The sequence below is a fragment of the Gymnodraco acuticeps genome, unplaced genomic scaffold (genome assembly GCF_902827175.1).
Source record: "Gymnodraco acuticeps unplaced genomic scaffold, fGymAcu1.1, whole genome shotgun sequence".
Classification (NCBI taxonomy): domain Eukaryota; kingdom Metazoa; phylum Chordata; class Actinopteri; order Perciformes; family Bathydraconidae; genus Gymnodraco; species Gymnodraco acuticeps.
In genome coordinates, this window is record NW_022992232.1 from 234,490 (window position 1) to 255,574 (window position 21,085).

General features: G+C 42.5%; 1 protein-coding gene across 1 annotated transcript; it reads right to left on the bottom strand.

The window, feature by feature from the left end:
* Window positions 1-13: 13 nt before the first annotated feature.
* LOC117539851 (polycomb protein suz12-like) lies at window positions 14-20,159 on the bottom strand. The gene is made up of 17 exons (XM_034206198.1): window positions 20,142-20,159; window positions 19,310-19,981; window positions 18,521-18,567; window positions 18,342-18,406; window positions 10,185-10,253; window positions 9,762-9,811; window positions 9,572-9,657; window positions 9,246-9,495; window positions 6,361-6,463; window positions 6,148-6,253; window positions 4,818-4,992; window positions 4,623-4,711; window positions 3,785-3,928; window positions 2,999-3,156; window positions 2,218-2,410; window positions 1,910-1,989; window positions 14-1,655 (listed from the first exon to the last, which is right to left on the bottom strand). The coding sequence occupies exons 2-17, from the start codon at window positions 19,482-19,484 to the stop codon at window positions 1,220-1,222; spliced, it is 2,226 nt and encodes a 741-aa protein (XP_034062089.1). The 5' UTR covers window positions 19,485-19,981; window positions 20,142-20,159; the 3' UTR covers window positions 14-1,219.
* Between the last annotated feature and the right edge of the window lie 926 nt (window positions 20,160-21,085).

The window sequence follows — 21,085 nt, forward strand, 5'->3', positions numbered from 1 at the left end:
ACATGGTCGATAGTTGTACAAAATTGTTCTTTTAATAGAAAACCATTCTGACTCAACTTAAAAGTTCACAACGTCAAGCTGGTTTTTACATAAATGTAGAAGAAAAGTCTTGTTTTTCTTGACATGGCTCCTCATCGTGTGCAAAATGCTGCTGGTCTCATGTGGGAAAAGTGGGCTCTATCTAAATTAAAAAGTGCTCTGCACGTCACTCAGAACTGTCACATGTGAACCAAACTGCAAACTAGATCCTGCTGAATTTCTCACCATCAGACTTCTAAAGCTTTTGAAAAGTTGCACCATGAGAAGGTACATAAAGACTCTTCTGCATCAATGCCAGTCCATAAACTGTTCAATGTGAAGCAGGAAACTGAAACGCTCTCCTGGACATTGTGCTTCTTTCTGCTCCCGTTTCAAGGCAGTGAGATCGGGTCAGGTTTTGCAGAAAACTATTTGTTTTATTTTTACAAAAAAAAAAGCATGAGAAACAGCAGCAGAGCAACCTGCAGAAGATTCATCCCCTTTGGTGTGTGAACTAAAAGAAACTATAACAAAATAACTTGCATGTTGCTTTCCAAAACAGACATTATCCAAAGCTATATTGTGAGTTTCCCAGAGTCTTATGTACATAACGGCAGGAGGAAAAAACAGCAGAGAAATGAGACAAAAGATTAAATGAGCGGCAAGTTGATGGCCTCCCCTAACCCCTCTGAAGCTGGCCTGCAACTCTTTAGTATATACGCAAGTGGGGAAAAAAAGCAGATATTCCAGAGCCTTAGTGAGTGTGAGTGTTAGCAAAAGTCCCTCAACGATTATATGAAGTTAAAGCGACTGGAGTGAGCACCTGGATTCATATATGAAAAAGAAACCGATGCTGAAAGAAGTGATCCTGTCAATTTATTTGTTGGGACGACTTCATTCTTTATCCCCCCCCAAAATGTGGCAAAAAAAACCTCCCAAAAAGGTCACCTCCTTTCCTGTGGAGGAGCTGTGTTTGAATGCATCTTGGCACCCAGAGTTTCTGAGGAGTAAACGGGGATCTAGCACCAGTTAACTGCATCTGATCATTCTGAGATTCAACTTATGAGGAACATTCTTCATTTCTAAAGGTAATGAAATGATAAACGTCTGACACACCATGATGTAGCCTGCTTTTGATAACATGATTCCCTGCAGTAAGATTCTTGTATTGTCCTGTTGGGGGATCTGATAGAGTTTAGATTCAGTTTGAAGCCGATCCAGAGCCGGGGAGTTTCTGCTCGCTGGCCGCTCTCTCTGTCCCGTCCGTCTCCTCCTGCTCTCCTCCGTTCTCCACGCAGCCTTTGCTAGTCCCCTCATTACAGGGTGTGTCATCGATCGCATCGAGCTCGGGATCTTGATCCGTCTCCGGCTGAGACTCCACGGCCGTCTCCCAGTCCTCCTCTTCCTCTTCCTCCTCCTCCTCCTCCTCTTCCTCCTTGTCGGTGTGAGGCTGGCTCTGAAGGAGGCGCAGGCGGGCCATGGCCTGGTCGATGGTCTGCGTGGTGACCAGGTTGAAGTCGTGCATGCTGATCAGGTGCAGCAGGAAATTGCGAAAGAGGTTGTTTTTGACGATGTGGGCGCCATGGTGATCGGCGAACACCAGACACGACTCGTTCATCTGGTTGTCTGCTATGAAGCTGTAGGGAGGACAGAGAGGATGATGGGGTGAGTGCAAGCAAAGAGACGTTTTTTTTTTAAATGCACCATTTAATACGTACACATTGTTAACTACCATGGCTGTACCCAATAGGTAGTTAACATAGCTATTGTTGCGTTTAAATTAAAATGCTTATCAACATTTTCAACACATTTAAATTCTGTGCAGCCTTGTTTCGTTTAATAACATAAGCTGGCCTTTTTTAAGCAGATAAAGATTCAGCTTCATACACACCCGTTCTTCATGACGTGGAGGTTCCACAGCTTCATGATCTCCTTCTCTCCCTCGTTGACGTCTGTGAACTCTTCCATTTGCTGCGGAGAGAGCAGTCAGACTTTAGATCAGATGTTAGACATGACCAACCTTCTACTTAAACTTAAGCATCAGGAATGCAGGTACAGAACAAGTGGCTAAATCAAAGTGTTTCTTTCTCCTGTACATACAAAGGCATTATGAAACTGCTGTAACAGGTAGTTTGACCAACATCACCAGTAAAGCATAGTGTGCTGCTCCAGTATGTCTTCTGTCAGCAGTGAGCTCACCTTCACAGTCTTCTCTCGGAGCCAGTCGGGGTCCCTCTCGTCCTCGCTGTCCACCTCCATCTCCTGAGGCCTCAGCGGCACGCAGCTGTCGCTGTGGAAGTACAGCCGGTTGTGTCCGCTGATGACGGGCGGCTCCTGATCTCCGTCCTCCGGCTCCAGGAACTCCGACAGACTCGCCTTCGTCCTCTTGGGTCTGGACAGAAAATTATAGTTTCAAAATATTTAGAGGACAAGTTATGCTAATTTTCAGGTTCATATTTGTATGTCGTGTCTCTACTGTGACATGTTTACATGCTTTAATGTTCAAAAAGCTCTTTATTTGTCTCATACTGCCTGTGCTGCAGCACCTCTTTTCACCCTCTGTCTGAAACCAGAGCCCAGTCTGCTCTGATTGGTTAGCTGGCCAGCTCTGTTGTGATTGGTCAACTGCTTAGAGATGTCCCGCCCCTTAGCCTATCACGTACAATGTGTTGGAGTGTTAGGCAATAGAAGCGCCAGTGTTACACAGTGATGTCACTATGTTAGGTGGAGGGGAACTCGGGGATTTTAGCCTTTGCAGGCCATTTACATGCACAAAAACAAATATAACACACTACAGGGATTTGAATGGTAGATGTTGGTTATAAAAAAGATAACACTTTAATTTATTCTGAAAGACCACACTGAAGCATATATGTAACTTGTACGCTCACAGCAAACCAAATCATGTTGTGGAATAGCTTTCCTTGCAGAAATGTTCCGTGTTATCCCTCTAACAGTGAGAGTAGTAATGAAGTAATACCTGCAGACGACAACGTGCGTGACGGCCGTCCGCTTCACCGGGCCGTTCCTGCTGAAGGCGAAGCCCGGCTGGCTGTGGATGTCCTGAGGGTTCCCTGCGTACGAGCCGTCGTAGCACTCGTTGATGGAGACCTCCACCTTCGCTCCTTTGGGATGGTGCTGCCGGAGATCAGAGAGAGAAGAGTGAATAAAAACATCTGACTGACAGCTTCATCTGGAAGACTGCTGTGAGCTCCAGTAACATCATTTAAATCCACTGCTTTAAATCTTTTTAGGTTTGAGGAAAGCCATCAATCAAAGGCATCAACCAAACATTTCCATTTAGTTTCAATAATGGCTCAAGCATTTTGTTTATTATATTCTTTTAAATCATATTTTACCATAACTTCATTTAAGGAGGCATATCTTACTAGAAGATGGTGATTTTTCATATTTTTTTAAGAATTGCGTTGAGTTTAAAGAAGGCGCATATATCAATTATTAGTATTATTATTCTTTAATTATGGAAAATCCTTATAACTTCACTCAGGAATGTTATGCTAATAATGGAAACATGAAAAAATGAGGCTTTAAAAATTGTACTGCTGAGTTTATATTAGACTTAGTAAATGTATGTGTTTTATCAGTATACAAATCCATTCCTGTCCTTTCTAGTCAACCAAGTTATTTTATTCGTCAGTTGTTCCGTAATCACTTTTTATTTTGTATCCCTTCGTTTGAACCTATGGTTTTACTTGTATTCTTTTAATTGAAGGATATGTTGTTGCACAGAGAGAGTGAGTCTCACCACGTAGTTGAAGTTGAAGCGGGAGTGGGACAGTTTGAGGTGTTTGATCAGGCTGTACAGCTTCCTGCAGTTCAGCGTGCACCAGGGACAGTGCAGGTCGTCTCTGGCCTCCGTCTGCTGCCGCGTGTTGTGATTGTACTGGAACTGGACACAAGAACACAGACGTGAGCGTGTCATCAACGCTACGACTCGTTTCAGGGCATTCGCATCCATTTGTTTCCCAAATATTCCAACACCGTTTGAACGCAGCATTGGAAAGTGTGGAAATGTGTCACTAAGGTCAAACCGCTGTAACATCACGGGGATCTTGGACAAAGTTCATTGGATCGTGGTACAAGTCACACAGTATTATCGTCAGGACAGAGGATCATTTTCAACCCAATGTGTGGTTGAGCGTGACGATAAAACATGTTAAAGGTCACCTATCATGCAATATTTAGGCAATAGCATAGGTCTCAGATATATAAACATGTATAAAAAACATGTCCATGAAGTGTTTTGCTCAAAATACCAAACAGATCATCCATATGCCTCATGCATTGATTCTGATAGCGAGTTTCTGATAGGGCCGTGGGTCCGCCACGTGGGTGCCATCCGATATGATGTAATTTACGTCATATCGGATGGCAAATCTAGATCAGCTCGTTGTAGCCCCGTTTTCAGAGATTTGCGCACGGAGGAAAAGAGAGAGGGTTTTACTTTCTGACACTTTGAGTTCCCTGACACGCCGGGGACACATACTTATGTATAAGACATCAAAAAGTGCATTTTGCATGATAGGTCCCCTTTAACATGGCGACGCAGACTCTCTGAGGTGAAGGCGGAGCAGCAGACTGACCTGGTAGAAGATGCGCAGCTTCTGGCGGGGCTCAGCTGAGATCAGTTCTCTTCTGGTTTGGACGTCAGCATTTATGGATTCTTTAACAGCTGCAGCAAAGAGGAGGAACACACCATGAGTCACTTGTAAGAGTGAAATAATGATAAACAGCTGCACCGCTGACAGCTTTCTGGATGTCAAATCTCTGCTGCTCACCCAGAGTGTGTGTGGCCCTCAGGGAGCTGGGTCGGGGCTCCTGGTTGGTCTCAGAGTTGCGGGTAGCTAAAGGTTTGGCCACGGGGGCCGTGGAGCGGTCCGAGGCGTCACTGGTCCAGCGCAGCGTGAACTGCAGGGTGGGGCCCTGAGAGAAACTCTCAAAGGGAGGCATACGCTGCAGAAAAGAGGGGATGATATGTTATTACACTAGTTTAACCAATGAGCACAAACAGAAGGGATGGAACCTCATGGTCGGTGAGTCAATATGTTTAATCACTGATTTTACTTCCATATGGAGAAAAGGAATTTTCATTCCATTATTAGGGCAGCATGCACACACTGATCTAGGTTTAAAATGACTTCATTCAAATATAAAATTAAGCATAGCTTTGTTGCACAATTAAAACATTCTTAAAAAGGTTAAACCTCTCAATGAAAAACAAACCAACCACCTTTTTAAAGATGGCAGTGGACTTGGAATGAATGTTAACTTGATTTAAGAATACAATCTCAACACTTTTATATGTCCACTAGGCTTTTAAATGTTGTTACTTCATTTTAATCATGGATGTGTACTTATGTCTAAATTTTTTACTAACGTGTGCTTGTTTCTATATTTAATATGTTAGCTTACCATTTGGATTTTATGCCTTTGATCTGTCGCTCTTGCTGTCACGCTTTAAAATGTACCCGCTGCGAGACTGATCATCTCAACATGAAATATTTTATTCTGGAAAATGTTTAATGTTACTGAAACAACATTTTAAGTGTTTTGTTGCTAATGCTACCCTGTTCTGTGTGACCCCAAAGTCACACAATTATTTTCTCGTAACTGGCTATTTGTCATTTCCAGTATATTTTCCAAAATGAACTAGGTGCATCCAAATAAGATTTTGGACACACAGGTTAAGGGACACTTTTGTGACGGCATTGAATAATATATTTGTAACCAAAATGCTGAAACAACACTGCTCTTGGACATGTATTGACATTGTGTCTCCAGTGTGTAATAAAAAGGACACACACACACACACACACACACACACACACACACACACACACACACACACACACACACACACACACACACACACACACACACACACACACACACACACACACACACACACACACACACACACACACACACACACACACACACACACTACACACACACACACACACACACACACACACACACACACACACACACCACACACACACACACACACACACACACACACACACACACACACACACACACACACACACACACACACACACACACACACACACACACACACACACACACACACACACACACACACACCTTCCCGTCCAGGATGGTCTCCCAGGTGGCCCTCTTCTTATTGACGGGACACTCCTCCATCTCTTGCATAGACACCTCGTACTCCCCGTCCAACAGCTGCAGGCGTCTGCACACACACAGCACAACATCATTCACAGCGTTTACACACACAGTGATGCACATGAGATATAAAGTGTGTTCTCGTGTCAGAGGGTGACAGTGTGTGTTTCTCACCTGTTCTTATCAAAGACAGTCATCTGAGCCACAAATGTGGTTTCTCCCTCCTCCCTGAGAGAGGAGCTCCTCCTCTTCCTGTTTGACATTTCCTCTGTAAAGTCTGAGACAGACACATGATTCAATAAAAAGCCTGACAAACATCACAGTGGTGATTTCACATCTTCAAAGGAAATCATTTGGTTTGTTACAAGTTTCACATATCATTATATCAGTTATAATAACACCTTACTCACCAAGTTAGTACTAAGCTTAGAGCCACAAACATTCATTGAAGTGTAAATCAGGGATTTAAAGGACAAAAATGATCATCTCAAAATCATTTGTGTCATTATTAAATGAGTTTTTGTGACACTGTACCGCTTTACTATTACTATGGGTTTTAAAATCCGTACAGCTCCATCAACCACTATATGAACTATATATATTCAGATCTTCAATTTTCACCAAGATAAACTGTGAAAAAACTGAACTGCAATAGATTGGAAGACAATTCACTTTCTCAGTCATTGTTCTTTGCTAATAAATGAGCAGATACTCATTCCAACTCCTGCCTCCAAACTCTGCTGCAGAAACTCTTCTCTCTACTCTCTCATCCTCTCTGGACTCTCTCGGTCCTCTCACATCTCGGCAGGCTCGTCAGTCCCCTCCTGCTCCCTGGCTAAATGATGCACTGCGTGCTAATAGAACCGTCCTTCGGGCAGCAGAGCGGAAATGGTGGAAATCCAAACACCATGACGACCTCCTAACCTATCAGGCTCTCCTCTCCTCTCTTCTTTCTCTGCTCCGATCTCTCAGGCAAAAAGCACTTTCTTTCAAGATAAGATCCAATCTTCCTATTCCAATCCCAAAAAACTATTTTCCATCTTCTCCTCCCTCCTGGACCCTCCAAAAGCCCCTCCCCCCTCCTCACTTCTGTCAAGCGACTTTGTTAACCACTTTGAAAAAAAGGTTGATGATATTCGCTCTTCTTTTTCTGACTCACCTTTACTCTAACTTCTGGTCACTTTCCAAACAGTCTCAAGGAGGCAAGAGTAAACCCTCTCCTAAAGAAACCCACTCTCAACCCGTCTGATGTTATAAACTACAGGCCTGTCTCTCTCCTCCCGTTCCTGTCTAAAACACTTGAACGCGCTGTCTTTAAACAACTCTCCTGCTATCTCCATCAGAACAACCTTCTGGATCCGCACCAGTCTGGTTTCAAGGCAGGTCACTCCACAGAAACTGCCCTCCTTGCTGTCTCTGAGGAACTGCACACTGCTAAAGCAGCCTCCCTCTCCTCTGTCATCATCCTGTTGGACCTGTCTGCTGCATTCGACACGGTGAATCATCAGATCCTCCTTCGCACTCTCCAAGAACTTGGAGTTTCAGGCTCTGCACTTTCCCTCCTCAACTCATACCTGAAAGACCGTACCTACAGGGTGACTTGGAGAGGGTCCGAGTCCGACCCTTGTCAATTAACTACAGGGGTCCCTCAGGGCTCTGTTCTTGGTCCCCTCCTCTTCTCCTTGTACACAAACTCGCTCGGATCAGTCATTAGCCCGCATGGTTTTTCTTACCACTGCTACGCTGATGACACCCAATTAATTCTGTCCTTTCCCCGCTCAGAGACCCAGGTCGTCGCACGCATCTCTGCTTGTCTAGCTGACATCTCTCAGTGGATGTCTGCTCATCACCTCAAGCTCAACCTTGACAAGACTGAACTGCTTTTCCTTCCGGGAAAAGATTGTCCCACTCTTGACCTAACAATCAACATCGGCACCTCAGTTGTTTCCCCGACTCAGACTGCAAGGAATCTGGGTGTGACCCTAGATAACAACCTGTCCTTCACTGCAAACATCGCTGCTACAACCCGCTGCTGCAGATACACGCTTTACAACATCAGGAGGATGCGTCCCCAGCTGACCCAGAAAGCGACGCAGGTTCTGGTCCAGGCTCTCGTCATCTCACGCCTAGACTACTGCAACTCCCTCCTGGCTGGTCTACCTGCATGTGCCATCCGACCTCTGCAGCTCATCCAGAATGCAGCGGCTCGTCTGGTCTTCAACCTTCCTAAATTCTCCCACACCACTCCGCTCCTCCGCTCCCTTCACTGGCTTCCGGTAACTGCTAGAATCCACTTCAAGACAATGGTACTTGCGTACCATGCTGCGAATGGATCTGGCCCTTCCTACATCCAGGACATGGTTAAACCGTACATCCCAGCACGTGCACTCCGCTCTGCATCAACCAAACGGCTCGCTGCACCCTCGCTGCGAAGGGGACCCAAGTTCCCATCAGCAAAAACACGTGGGTTTGCTATTCTGGCTCCTAAATGGTGGAATGAGCTCCCTATTGACATCAGGACAGCAGATAGCTTACACACCTTCCGGCGCAAACTGAAAACTCATCTCTTTCGACTCCACTTCGAGCGATAGAACTATTAACAAAGCACTTATATACTAATAAAGGGCTGGCTTATCTAAAGCCAGTTGAGTAGCACTTGAAATGTTTTTGCTCTATGAAGCCTGATGTACTTATATGATTCTGTTTTCTTCAAGTTTGTATTTTGTTGGTCGAACGCACTTATTGTAAGTCGCTTTGGATAAAAGCGTCAGCTAAATGCAATGTAATGTAAAGATACAGTTGAACAATCTGTTACATTAACACATCTGAATATTTCTGCTAACAGGTAACCCAAAGTTAATTTGGTCTATGAATGTGTTGGATGATTGGGTATTCATTTTTCAATTTCATATTTCTTTTATCTTCCAGAAAAGTGTGAGTTACCTAGATGTTTGTTTAAAATCTGCCTGTCTATTGGCCTGGTGAGTGTGATGATGTTATGACTGACAGAAAGAAGCCCCATGTTTGATAAAGCAGAGGAACCAACAGTCAGTCCTCACCTCTGCTGTGGTGGTTGTTCTCCCCGTTGACCAGGCCGTTGATCTGGGTGCGGGGGGCTCCGGGCCTCGACACTCTGAACAGCAGCGAGTAGGACTTGACCATGTGAGAGTTGCTGGGTTCAAACTCGCTGCTGGGAACCAGTAAAGAGGGGACGGAGCCGGGCTTGGGGGAGACTCCAGCGCTGGTGTCTGGGTTCAGAGGAACCTGCTTCTTCCCCGTCGGGACCTGCTTCACCGGGCAGCTCACATCCTGGACAGGAGAACACATGTCAGATACATTTCAGAGCATTACAGAGACCCCTGAGAGCACGTGATGACCAACACACCTTCCTCTTCTTGTGACAGACTTTGACCAGCAGCACCTCCAGAGAGACGGAGTTCTGCTCATTCTCACTGTCCTGAGATGACTTCCCTGAGGAGACACCGGGACAAAAAGACTTCCTGTCAGTCACCCAGAATCAGGGGAAAGACTACATCTAAAGAAAACAGGATGGAGTACGGGAAGAGAAGACTTACCAGCTTTGTGGAAGAAGCCAGTAAAGGTGAGCTGCAGATTAGAGGCCAGGCTGTGGGGGGGAAAACAGAGGAACTTTGTATTAGAATTCTTACAGATAATCAGAAATGACCATAAATATCAACAGAAAATAAACAGCAAACGTTTTGTACACTGATTCATCGTTTCAAAATTTATTTCATTTGGCAAAATGCTGTTTTCAGCTTTACAATGATTTATACATGTAAACGTATTAAACTGAAAACATTGTGTTGTATTGTCACAACACAAGACATTGAAAGCCCCTTAAGCTTTCAACTGACATGGACTCTGACACTTAATCGAACAAACATTGAATTTAATCATCTTGAAAATAGTTAGCAGTATAATTGATAATGAGGATTAAAGTTAATTGCTGCCCTGTGCAAAAGAAAAGGAGTGTTTACCTGTGAGTCTCCTGTTCTCCTCTCATCTTTTCCACTTTGAACAACAGATTGTCAACCTTGGAGCTTTTCCTGTACATGCAGACAAACAGCGGGGGTTAGCAACAACATCATCCAACAGTCAGCCACAGGCAGAACAACACATCTCTACACACAGGAAGAAGATTCACAGAGAAATTGATTCATTCTGTATTTAGATTCAGTCCACAGACTAACATCATCTGCTATAACAGTTATATTAATGCTCATTTATCCGTTTCCTGTAGTGTGTCGTATAGGTTTCTGTGCATACAAGGGCAGGCTGCAGCGTGTCATCCGCTCTGCAGAGAAGGTGATCGACTGCAATCTGCCATCCCTCCACGACCCTGAGGCAGGAACATAGTGGCCGACCCCTCCCACCCTGGACACAACCTGTTCACCCCCTCCGCTCTGGCAGGAGGCTGCGCTCCATCAGGACCAACACCTCTCGCCACCAGAACAGTTTCTTCCCCTCCGCTACCGGCCTCTTAAATAAGGCCCGCCCCCCCCACTGACACTTTAACTCAGCCACAACGCAGACTCTATGCATTACATGAATGCACACAATGTTTAATTATTGCATTCTATTTCGATGTAAATTACTGCTTATTTTATTGCTATCTTACTATATTTTTTATTACAGTGTTCTTAATATAGTTCGCTATCTGTGTACTTTTTTTAATTTACATTTTTATGTATGCACCATGACATCAAGTCAAATTCCTCGTACGTGTGAACCTAGTAGGGATGGGAACGATGAATCGAATATTCGAAATTATTCAGGTATTCGAATATGATTTATGAATTTTTTTATGAATATGTTTTTTTTTTTTTAGAGGGATGCCTAAGTTGATTGAATTATTCAATTTGATAATATGTAATGTATACGACAGTGCCATAGCTAAATGTGTCAGGTCTAAAGGTGTGTTTTGCTCTGCTCACCAGTCCCTCACAGCGGGCAGAGCTGCAGGTGCTGATCTCTCTCTCTCTCTCGTCCGGTTATACTTCACTCGTGTTTATGTCCAAATCCATCAGATCTAGCCAGTTCTAGCTAATGATATGGCTGCTGCCCCTCCCTACACGCAGATCACGCAGACTCAAACCTCATCTTAGGCCCAAATGCGCTCCGCAGCCGTTGCGAGCATACTTGCCAACCTTGAAACCTCAGAAATCGGGAGCATTTCAAAACCACCACTATATGCTTATTGTAGTTCTGAGTGCAATGCCTTGCGGCCTGTAGCACCATCCTCTTGATGGAGCATATGTGTGGGCTGGACCAGGAAAGGAGTGAGCAGAGGATCGAGTTGTCGATTCTTGTTCTGTGACTATCTAGTTGCGCACGCTACTAAAGAGACGCGCTACCATGGAAACCAAACAGTGGTGTAGCTGTAATAAAGTCCGAGTGGAAACAGTCGTGTGTAAATCAGATTTTGTCAGAAATCGGGAGAAATGCGGGAGAAATATGACCCCGGGAGGAAACCGGGAGAGGGCTATGAAATCGGGAGTCTCCCGCGAAAATCGGGAGGGTTGGCAAGTATGGTTGCGAGGTTCCGGCGCTAACAGTTCATGAGCGTGCTCCCCCGCCCTCTGTCAACACTCGCTGCTTGGCAACCTATCTTTGTGTGGCGGCAAAGTACATAGACATTTTGACAGGAGAGATTTATAAATATTTCGACCAGGTTAGTGAGTGCGGTGTAGAGGTCAAACTATGCCATATCTGTTGTGTAGGACTCTTCTTAGAGTGTAAATAATTACCGGACTATGACTGGTAAAATATGTTGAATACCAGCAAAAGTAAATCTCTCCTGTCAAAATGTCTATGTACTTTGCCGCCACACACGGTTGCCAAGCAGCACTTATTGTTGTTTAGGCTGGCCACTCATGTGTCGCGAGTGTTGACACGGGGCGGGGATCACGCTCATGAACTGTTAGTGCCGGAACCTCGCAACGGCTGCGGAGCTCATTTGCGCCGCATTTGGGCATGAGATGAATTTTGAGTCTGCGTGATCGCGTGTAGGGAGGGGCAGCAGCCATATCATTAGCTAGAACTAGCTAGATCTGATGGATTTGGACATAAACGCGAGTGAAGTATAACCGGATGCGAGAGAGAGAGATCAGCACCTGCAGCTCTGCCCGCTGTGAGGGACCGGTGAGCGGAGCAAAACACACCTTTAGACGTCACCTAACACATTTAGCTATGGCACTGTCGTATACATTGAATTATTCAATTTGATAATATGTAATCAACTTAGGCATCCCTCCCAAAAATTTAAAAATAAAAATTAATTAATAACTCATATTCGAATACTTGAATAACTTTGAATATTCGATTAATCGTTCCCATCCCTAGTGCATAGGCCCGGTTATAGGTTTTTGATGTTTTAGCATGAAAGCTGTAGGCCTATAGCTGTCAAACTGTGATCACCAGTTCAATACGTTTGACAAATTCGACTTGGTTTCTATACTTATTTGAACATGTATTTATTTATTTCCAAAAGTTGTTGAAAAAAAAAAATTAGAAAGAAAATGTTACATTTTTTTTAGGATATGTACATTTCGGTTAACCGGTTAACCGTTTTTTGGGGGGTCGAATATTCGAGAACCTACTAGAACCTACTAGGGATGGGAATTTGAAAGCAAATGTATATTCGAATATTCGACCCCCAAAAAAACGGTTAACCGGTTAACCAAAATGTATATATCCTAAAAAATTAAAAAATGTCAGTAAAAAAATTTGTTAAGACATTTTTTGTCACACATTTTATTTTTTTAATACTTTTTATAAATAAATAAATACATGTTAAAATAAGTATAGAAACCAAGTCGAATTTGTCAAATTTATTGAACTGGTGATATAGGCCTAGCTTTCATGCTTAAAACATTAAAACATTAAAAACCTACAACAGGGCCTATGCACAGAATGCAGCTATTCAATAGGCTACTCATTCTTGTTTAAGAATATGAGCATGTCTACATGCTTAGGGGAGAGGCGGGTGCGGAGGCGATTCACAATCAGGCCAGCTGTAGAGAAGACCCTCTCAGCTGGAATGGAGGTTGCGGGTATAGCAAGGTATTCCTTCGCCAGGACACTGAGTTTTCTGTACCGTCCTTCATTTTTCCTCCACCACTGTAGTGGGTTTTCCTGTGGTGGGATGCCCGGCTCATTGAAATAGAGTTCCACTTCATTATGGTCTGGGTCTTGAGTGAAGTAGTCCTCCCCAAACAGGGTGTTTAACGACACAGCCCGTGTGTCGGAGCCGGTCGCTGCTGCAGCTCGGGCCGGCTGGTTCTCGCTGTCTGACTCTGTTGCTGTGCTGGTGTCCTCAGCCTCATGGCCACTAATTCTGGTATCATTGGTGGGAGCACTGGTCATCCTGTCGGGCACTCGCCTAAACATTTCAGACAGGTTTTTCACGATCTCCGAGCGGAGAGTCTGCGCTACAAAACGTAGGTGTTTGTGTCGGGGATCCAGCGCACTAGCTATATACACGGGCTTCTTGCCTATCAGGGAAATAGAAATATCAAATATGTAGGCATATTTATTATTTATGCCTAATATTGTCGATTCAATTAAATATTCTTTCTTACTAATTATTACCTGCATTAGCTGCTGAGGTGTCGTCTGATTCTGGGATTATGCGCTTTCTCAGTGAGGTTGCAACAGCCTCCTTGAACTCGCCAACCACTCGCGACTCTCCAGGGATGGACATTAGGTGCCTTGTCAACAGGCTGTTTGTTACAGGCTGTTCCAAGCTGATGCATACATGGGTCTCGCTGCAAAGTGCTGTGGTTGCGCACTTGAGACTGGAGTGCGGGCAGAATGTCTTCGATAACCTGCCAGTTCTGATCTGTGAGTTCCAGGGTCCTTGCGTCGTTCAGTTTTGTAATGGTCCTGTCCGAAAGGGTGGCAGACACTGCCCATCTCTGCTCGTGTAGCCTTTCAAACATATCACAAATCGAGTTCCATCTCGTACGAGAGTACTGAATGAGTTTATGTTTGGAGAGATTTTGCGCGTCTTGTTTTTTCTTCAGGCCAGCGGTGGCTACAGTGCTGTGATGAAAATGTGATACCAGTCTCCCACAAGCTGCCACAACCCGATGCACACTGCCCACTTTAAATCCATCGTTGATGGCTAGCTGAAGCGTATGAGCGTAGCAGGGTACCGACTCCCAGTCCGCAATTGTGCGATTAGCAAGCACCATGTTACTGGCATTATCATGGACACATGCGGTGATTTTATCCGTTAAACCCCACTCTTCAGCAGCAGCTTGTAGCTGAGCTGCTATGTTCTGTGCTGTGTGTCGTTCGTCTGAACTGCGTGTCTGTAACACAGCACTTTTCATCTCCCAGTCATCAGTGATGGTCGTGTATGATTCTGTTGTGAGAGCGGTCCATGAATCAGTTGTGATGGCTACTTTTTCTGATTGACTAATGTCCATTTTCAGCTTTTTCACACCATCTTCGTATTTTAGTTCAACCCTGGAAACGATAGTCTTACGGGTGGGCACCCTATACTCCGGTTCAACAAAGTTCATGAGTTCTCGGAACCCCTCTCCCTCAACGAAGCTCAGTGGTAGCATGTCCTTGGTAATCATTCGGGTAATGAGGGCTGTAATTCTCTCTTCTTGCGGGGTCACAGTGCCGTCTTGCGCTGGTGAAGGAGGTGATGAGTGGCTGCTCCTGTCTTTCACTCTCGGGCTCCAAACTCACTGTTTTATGTTTTAATTTTAAGTGGTTGAGCATTGAGCTAGTTGACTTATGATACACAAGTTTAACTTTGCATAGTTTTCACTCTACACCGCACTCACTAACCTGGTCGAAATGTTTCCACACATTACTTTTTGACGCCATGTCCGTCTTTGTTGTTGAATACCGGCAAAACTAAATCTCTCCTGTTAAAATGTTTTTGAACTTTGCCGCCACACACGGCTGCCAAGCAGCGCTTATTGTTGTTTAAACTGGCCGCTTATTGTTGTTTAAACTGGCCACTCATGTGTCGTGAGTGTTGACGGGGCGGGGAGCACGCTCATGAACTGTTATAAGCATAATATGAGGTTTGAGTCTGTGTGATCTGCGTGTAGGGAGGGGCAGCAGCCATATCATTAGCTAGAACCAGCGCCACATATGCGGAGAAAAAAACACACCTTTAGACCTAACACACTTAGCTATGGCACTGTCGTATACATTGAATTATTCAATTTGATAATATGTAATCAACTTAGGCACCCCTCTAAAAAATTAAAAATGTTAAATAAAAAAATATGAAAAAAATATATTCATAACTCATATTCGAATACATGAATAATATTCGAATAGCTGAATAATTTCGAATATTCGATTAATCGTTCCCATCCCTAGAACCTACCTGGCAATAAACCCGTTTCTGATTCTGATGTAAATGGTCTGCAAATCCAAAAGTTCCTTACAGAGGGAGTTTCTCTAACACACACACACACTTCCCCCCCCCCCCCTTGCCAGAAACACCTCCATTTGTTTCCTTTGTTAAGTTACGTAACATTATGACATCACTATGTAAGCTTCTATTGGCTAGAGCTCCAACACATTATACGTGGCGGGACATCTCAAAGCAGTTGACCAATCACAACAGAGCTGGCCAGCTAACCAATCAGAGCAGACTGGGCTCTGGTTTCAGACAGAGGGTGAAAAGAGGTGCTGCAGCACAGGCAGTATGAGACAAATAAAGAGCTTTTTGAACATTAAAGCATGGAGACATGTCCCAGTAGAGACATTACATACTAATATAAACCTGAAAATGAGCATTATCGGGCCTCTTTAAATGTTGTGCAGGTAGCATCTTTACTTAATATTAGCTGCTCGTAAACAGCCGCAGGTAGTTGAGATGGTTAACGTGTTTAAGAGGTTTCAAGTGTTGACATAGAAACAACTGAAGATGTTCCATTTGGACCACAACAAGCCCTGAGTTTTGCCTTTATCTGTCAGTATTGTTTTTGGTGCTTTTGGTATAATTGCATAAGCGCCATGTGCTTAAAAAAGCTCGCCCACCTGGCTCCAATCTGCCCATTAGTCCACACAGGAGCTCACATCATTTTCCACTTCCGTCCAACTTCCACCTGAGCGGCAGGCTAATGAGCCAAAGTAACTGAAAACACCTGTGAGGTTCTGCAGGGTCTTGCATCACACTGAAACCCTCCTCCTCACATCTTCATTTGACAGAGTTTAGCACTAAATAATGGCTCAACTTTAACTCCAGCAACCCAATGCATCGACTAAATATAAGCAACACTGTACTGTCACATTAACGCCATTATTCCACTCTCAAGGAAAACAATTATTGCGGCCGGATATGCAGTACTATGAGCCTTTACTTGGCATAAAACATTCAGACTAAATTCAGACTATGGATCAGTTTTGAAGAACAAAAACACTTCAAAAAGGGCACCAAAAAGACAGTTTAAGTCAAAGAGTCTTAATAGACTAACAGAAAACATGTCAATGCATTGCAACATTTAAGCGATTTAATTCAGCGCAGAGTAAAGTAAAGACTTTTAACATTGTTCAATCTGATTATTAAAATCCACAGCTTCTCTTAATTGGATGCATGTCAGTTATCTGTGTGGAGCGTATTCATCTCTCATCACCAGCAGTGCTTCATGTGCCTGGAGCATGCAGGAGGGCAGCGGAAAGTGAAACTGAGCCAAGCTGCAGCAGAAAAACACGTCGCCCGGTTCACTGAGTACACTTCAATTCAGGAATAACAAACGTTTTTCTAACGGCTGCCATTTTTAGTCCACTACCAACTCCCAAGCAAGCATTAACAAGAAGTTGGTGTGACAGGGAAGAAAACTCTGGCTCTTGTGTCTAAACAAGGGCAACACACACACTTTAGTAAGATGGTAACAGATATAGGTTGAAAGGGACAGAGACTACATAATGTCCCAAATGTAATTCTTAACATTTGGGAAGTGTATGCATTTTCTCTTGTTAAAAGCTTGAATATATCTTAACTTTTCAAAAGTAAAAAATAATAAATGATTACCAAAGGAGCAAAGGGATTTGTTAATAAAACTAGGGCTATAATATGGAAAGTTTGACATCCATAGAATATCTCGTTTTAAGAGCTGCGTCAATATACTTCAACTACATTAAGTTATTTTTTAAGTGATTTTTATATATACACTAAAATGTCCGAAAAGTTTTCCACGCTAACTACGGAGAATTTATGCTACTCTGTTTATTTTAAGATTTTTTTCATTGACAAATCAAGACATTGAGAGAAACTGAGAGATGCTTTTTGATTCATCTAGAAAATAATCAGCAGATTAATTGATAGGAAAATAATCTTTCATTGCAGTTCTTGCAAATACATTTTTGTTTTGAACAACAGCAACACCTGCATAAACAAATGCTGTTCAACCAGTATCACCAATGACATGAAGCACAGCAGGGTGTCATTGACAGTCTTTTGATACCAGTGTCAAACCTTTGGCAGAAAAATCCCCCCAAAAATACAATTCATACATATTTCAAGTCAACCCAAACAGCTGTAAAGGACAAATAGCAAAAAAGCATCAAACTGACTAAGATATTAATATAAATGGCTAGACAGAGACAGTTTGGTAGCTAATGAAAAACTGATTATCAACCAATATTCAACTTGCTCCTACTTGGTGTTACATGAATAGCAGCTGATACAATGGCTAGTTTTCACAACTTTCTTTTACAAAACTATGCAACCCAAGCTTTTCAACAGAAAATACAATAACCTGTATTCCTTTAACACAACATCCGTGTGTAAACACCGACATGGCTGCATTTTAACTCTCCTTGACCACAAGCAGCCCCATGTGTATCAGGAGAATCTCTTTTTTGTGCAGCGTCTGTATGCAAAGCAGCCTAACTGAAAACCTCTCTCCTAGCTTTAAGCCCCCTCCTACTGCAGCACACACGCTGGTTAACTTTCTCTTAAGATAACATTTGACATGCTTTTCAAGAGTCAGTTTCAGGTTTAACATAAAGCTATGAAAGAAAAATGAGACAGAAGCAATGATACAAGAAGCAACCAATATAAAAAACACCTGATCTGTTGAGCCGTAACATTTTCTAATAATACTCTTCATGGGAAATCTTGAATTAATGCATTAGAAATACTGGATTTTTACCTTTTAACGTTATTCCTTGAGTTTCTGTGGGACATGTAGGTGAGGGTCCTGTGCAAAAATATCGGCTGAAATGTAGCAGAGAGAGATAAAACACATGAATTTAAGGTACAGGAACATTTCCTCTGATCTTAAAAGGTCAAGTCAGTCATGTGACTTGGTCAAGGAAAGGCAAGACTCACAGCGATCAAGTTCCTGGTGCGAAGGAACCTGTAGATTTGGGTTGGTTCTGCAAATAAATATGATCAGCACATTACTTTATGAAGTGTTCAGCCTTTTATGCAAGTGTTTTTCAATCTTAACATGTGTCAAGCTCGGTACATTTAGTGATACAATCTAACTTTGTTAATAAACTCAATCATCCAAGTCATGCCAAGTCATGTATCAAGAAAAAAAGATTCTACATTTCAAGAGGATCTGACAGTTTTTCTTTATGTCGTTTTATTTTTTGCTGACATTCAAAATAAGATATAATTTGTTGTCAGGTAATTTTGTTTATTTACATTGTAAGTAATTTAAAAAAATAAAAATAAAAGTTGTTAAAATAATGCATCCTTAACAACCGTAGACCCAAAGTCAAATTAACCAATACAAAATATACTTCTATAAGTAAAACATTTACTGGAAACATTGTACTAAACAATAAGTACTTTGAAGTACATTAAGATAATAATACTAGCATTGTTTTAATTAAGTTAAGTCTTTGAATGCATGTATTTTACTTGTATTTGAGTATTTTCACAGCATGGTCATTAGAGCTATGAATTAAGTTAAGATCTGAATACTTTTTCCACTTCTGGTAAATAAAAGTAAACTGGAAAAACGACAAAGCTTAAATCACGATGATAGTTTAAAGTATGTAGTACAATGATCTTCTCCTTCAACAATGGAGCATTTACCCGGTTTCCTGTAAAGCTTCCTGCGACCTTACATTAAACTCCAATGATATCTTTAAAACAGCAGCAACTCACTCTCGAAGGCCTGCAGGAACAACTCGTGGTCGGCTTGAATGTGTTGCATGCTGGGCTTCTTGGCTACAGCCATGGAGGAGGAGGTGGACTGGTGGCAGGACCCGTTGGCTTTTCCTCCAGAACCAAAGCCCCCAGAGTGACCTCCACCTGAGGAGCTCTGCTTCTGTGGAGCCATTGCCAAACGAAAGGCAACTGTCCAACCAGATGTGAACTGGTGTTAAAAAAAGAAACTCGGGTCCTCTTCCTTTGTCAAAACAAAAGAGCAGCGTTTGCGGTAAAACAGCCGCTTAAGCGAAACACTTCATTTTAAAAAACCAATAGTGAAAATTCAAGTATTTTGTATTTGACAGCTACAAACAAATGCTGTATTTTCGGCACAGGTTAAATAGTTAAGTGGTCGGCGAACAGGCTTGAAATGCGCCAAACAAAAAATCCAGCCTCTGGCAAGCTAACCGGCTAACTTCCTTAGCCAATTAGCATCGACTCCGGGCTAACTGGTTAGCATTGTCCGGTACTGTGATTTCACTAATCCACAACTCGGAATCTGCTGCCAAACGACAGCTGGCTAAACACAAAAAAGGCACACGTTTTCAGAGTTTTCGATGCCATAATTTCGACAAAATCCCCATCAAATCTCGCCGAGCGCCGGTTGGCAAGTTCGGTTAGCGGTAACTGGAAAGCAACAAAAAAGTCATAAAGAAGTTATCCGGTCAGGATTTTCAAAATTAAAGTTATTTATAGTATAACATTCTAAAAACATGTTTCACTATGTTTTGTATACAACACTGATGTGAATGTTAACATGTAAATACATATCAATGAAAAGACTTACCCCAATAAAGACATGTTCTGTAAAAAAAGGTAATCTTGATCAATTCAAAAGTTTATTTTGAAGGTAGAGTCAGAGTTCCGTTTTTTTCAGGTTCGCCGACTTGTTAAATGTAGGGTGAAGCTCTGTTTTAACATCCCGCCTTCTACTAGCCCAACCCAATCACGGTACTTGTTTGTTAAATCTGGAGATGTCATTGGTTGTCTGGGGCTGAGGCACATTTGCCGCCTGTAGTATGGTGAGCCCATGGATAGACAGCTCTAAATAAGGACAGACAAGAAACTTAAATAAATATACCTAGTAGGCTCCTCTATTTGCTAATTCTGTCATAACAAAAGTACTACTATACCATGCCATTGAAAATCAAAGTATATTATAGTATATTTGTCATAAAAAGGTCGCAAAAGTCATAGTATGTAAACAAGTATGCCATAAAACGTTGTAGTAAAAATGTCTCTAAACATGCCATATGATTGTGAAGTAAAAGTCCTGCATTCAAAATGTTACTCAAGTAAAAGTGCTACAGTATCGGCATCAACATATACTTATGTTTTGATTATATTTATTGATGCATTAAAATGTTATCAAAGCTGGTAAAGCATCCGGACTAAAACCACCAGACTAAGGGATAGTTTCATGCCACAGGCCATTAGACTGCTAAACACCTGCACTTTTGAAAGAACATCCATAACATTCATCTGTTTGCAACTTATATATATATATCAATATTCCAATAACTTGTATAGACTATTCTGCACTATTTCTATTATATTTTATTTACTTGCACTATTTTATCCATTGTATTGTGTTGCACTGTTGGAGGAGCCTGTGACCTAAGCATTTCATTGTTATAACTACACTGTAGATATGCACAAATGACAATAAAAGCCTTGAATCTTGAATCTAAAGGTGCAGCTAGTTTTAAGGACTTTGTATACTCCAGGTGT

Coding starts and splice junctions, on each gene's coding strand:
- LOC117539851 (XM_034206198.1), bottom strand. CDS start 19,484: ATGGCTCCACAGAAGCAGAGCTCCTCAGGTGGAGGTCACTCTGGGGGC. Junction 9,812..10,184: donor GGAGAACAGGAGACTCACAG/GTAAACACTCCT, acceptor TCCCCCCCACAG/CCTGGCCTCTAATCTGCAGC. Junction 6,464..9,245: donor GAACAACCACCACAGCAGAG/GTGAGGACTGAC, acceptor TGTCTGTCTCAG/ACTTTACAGAGGAAATGTCA.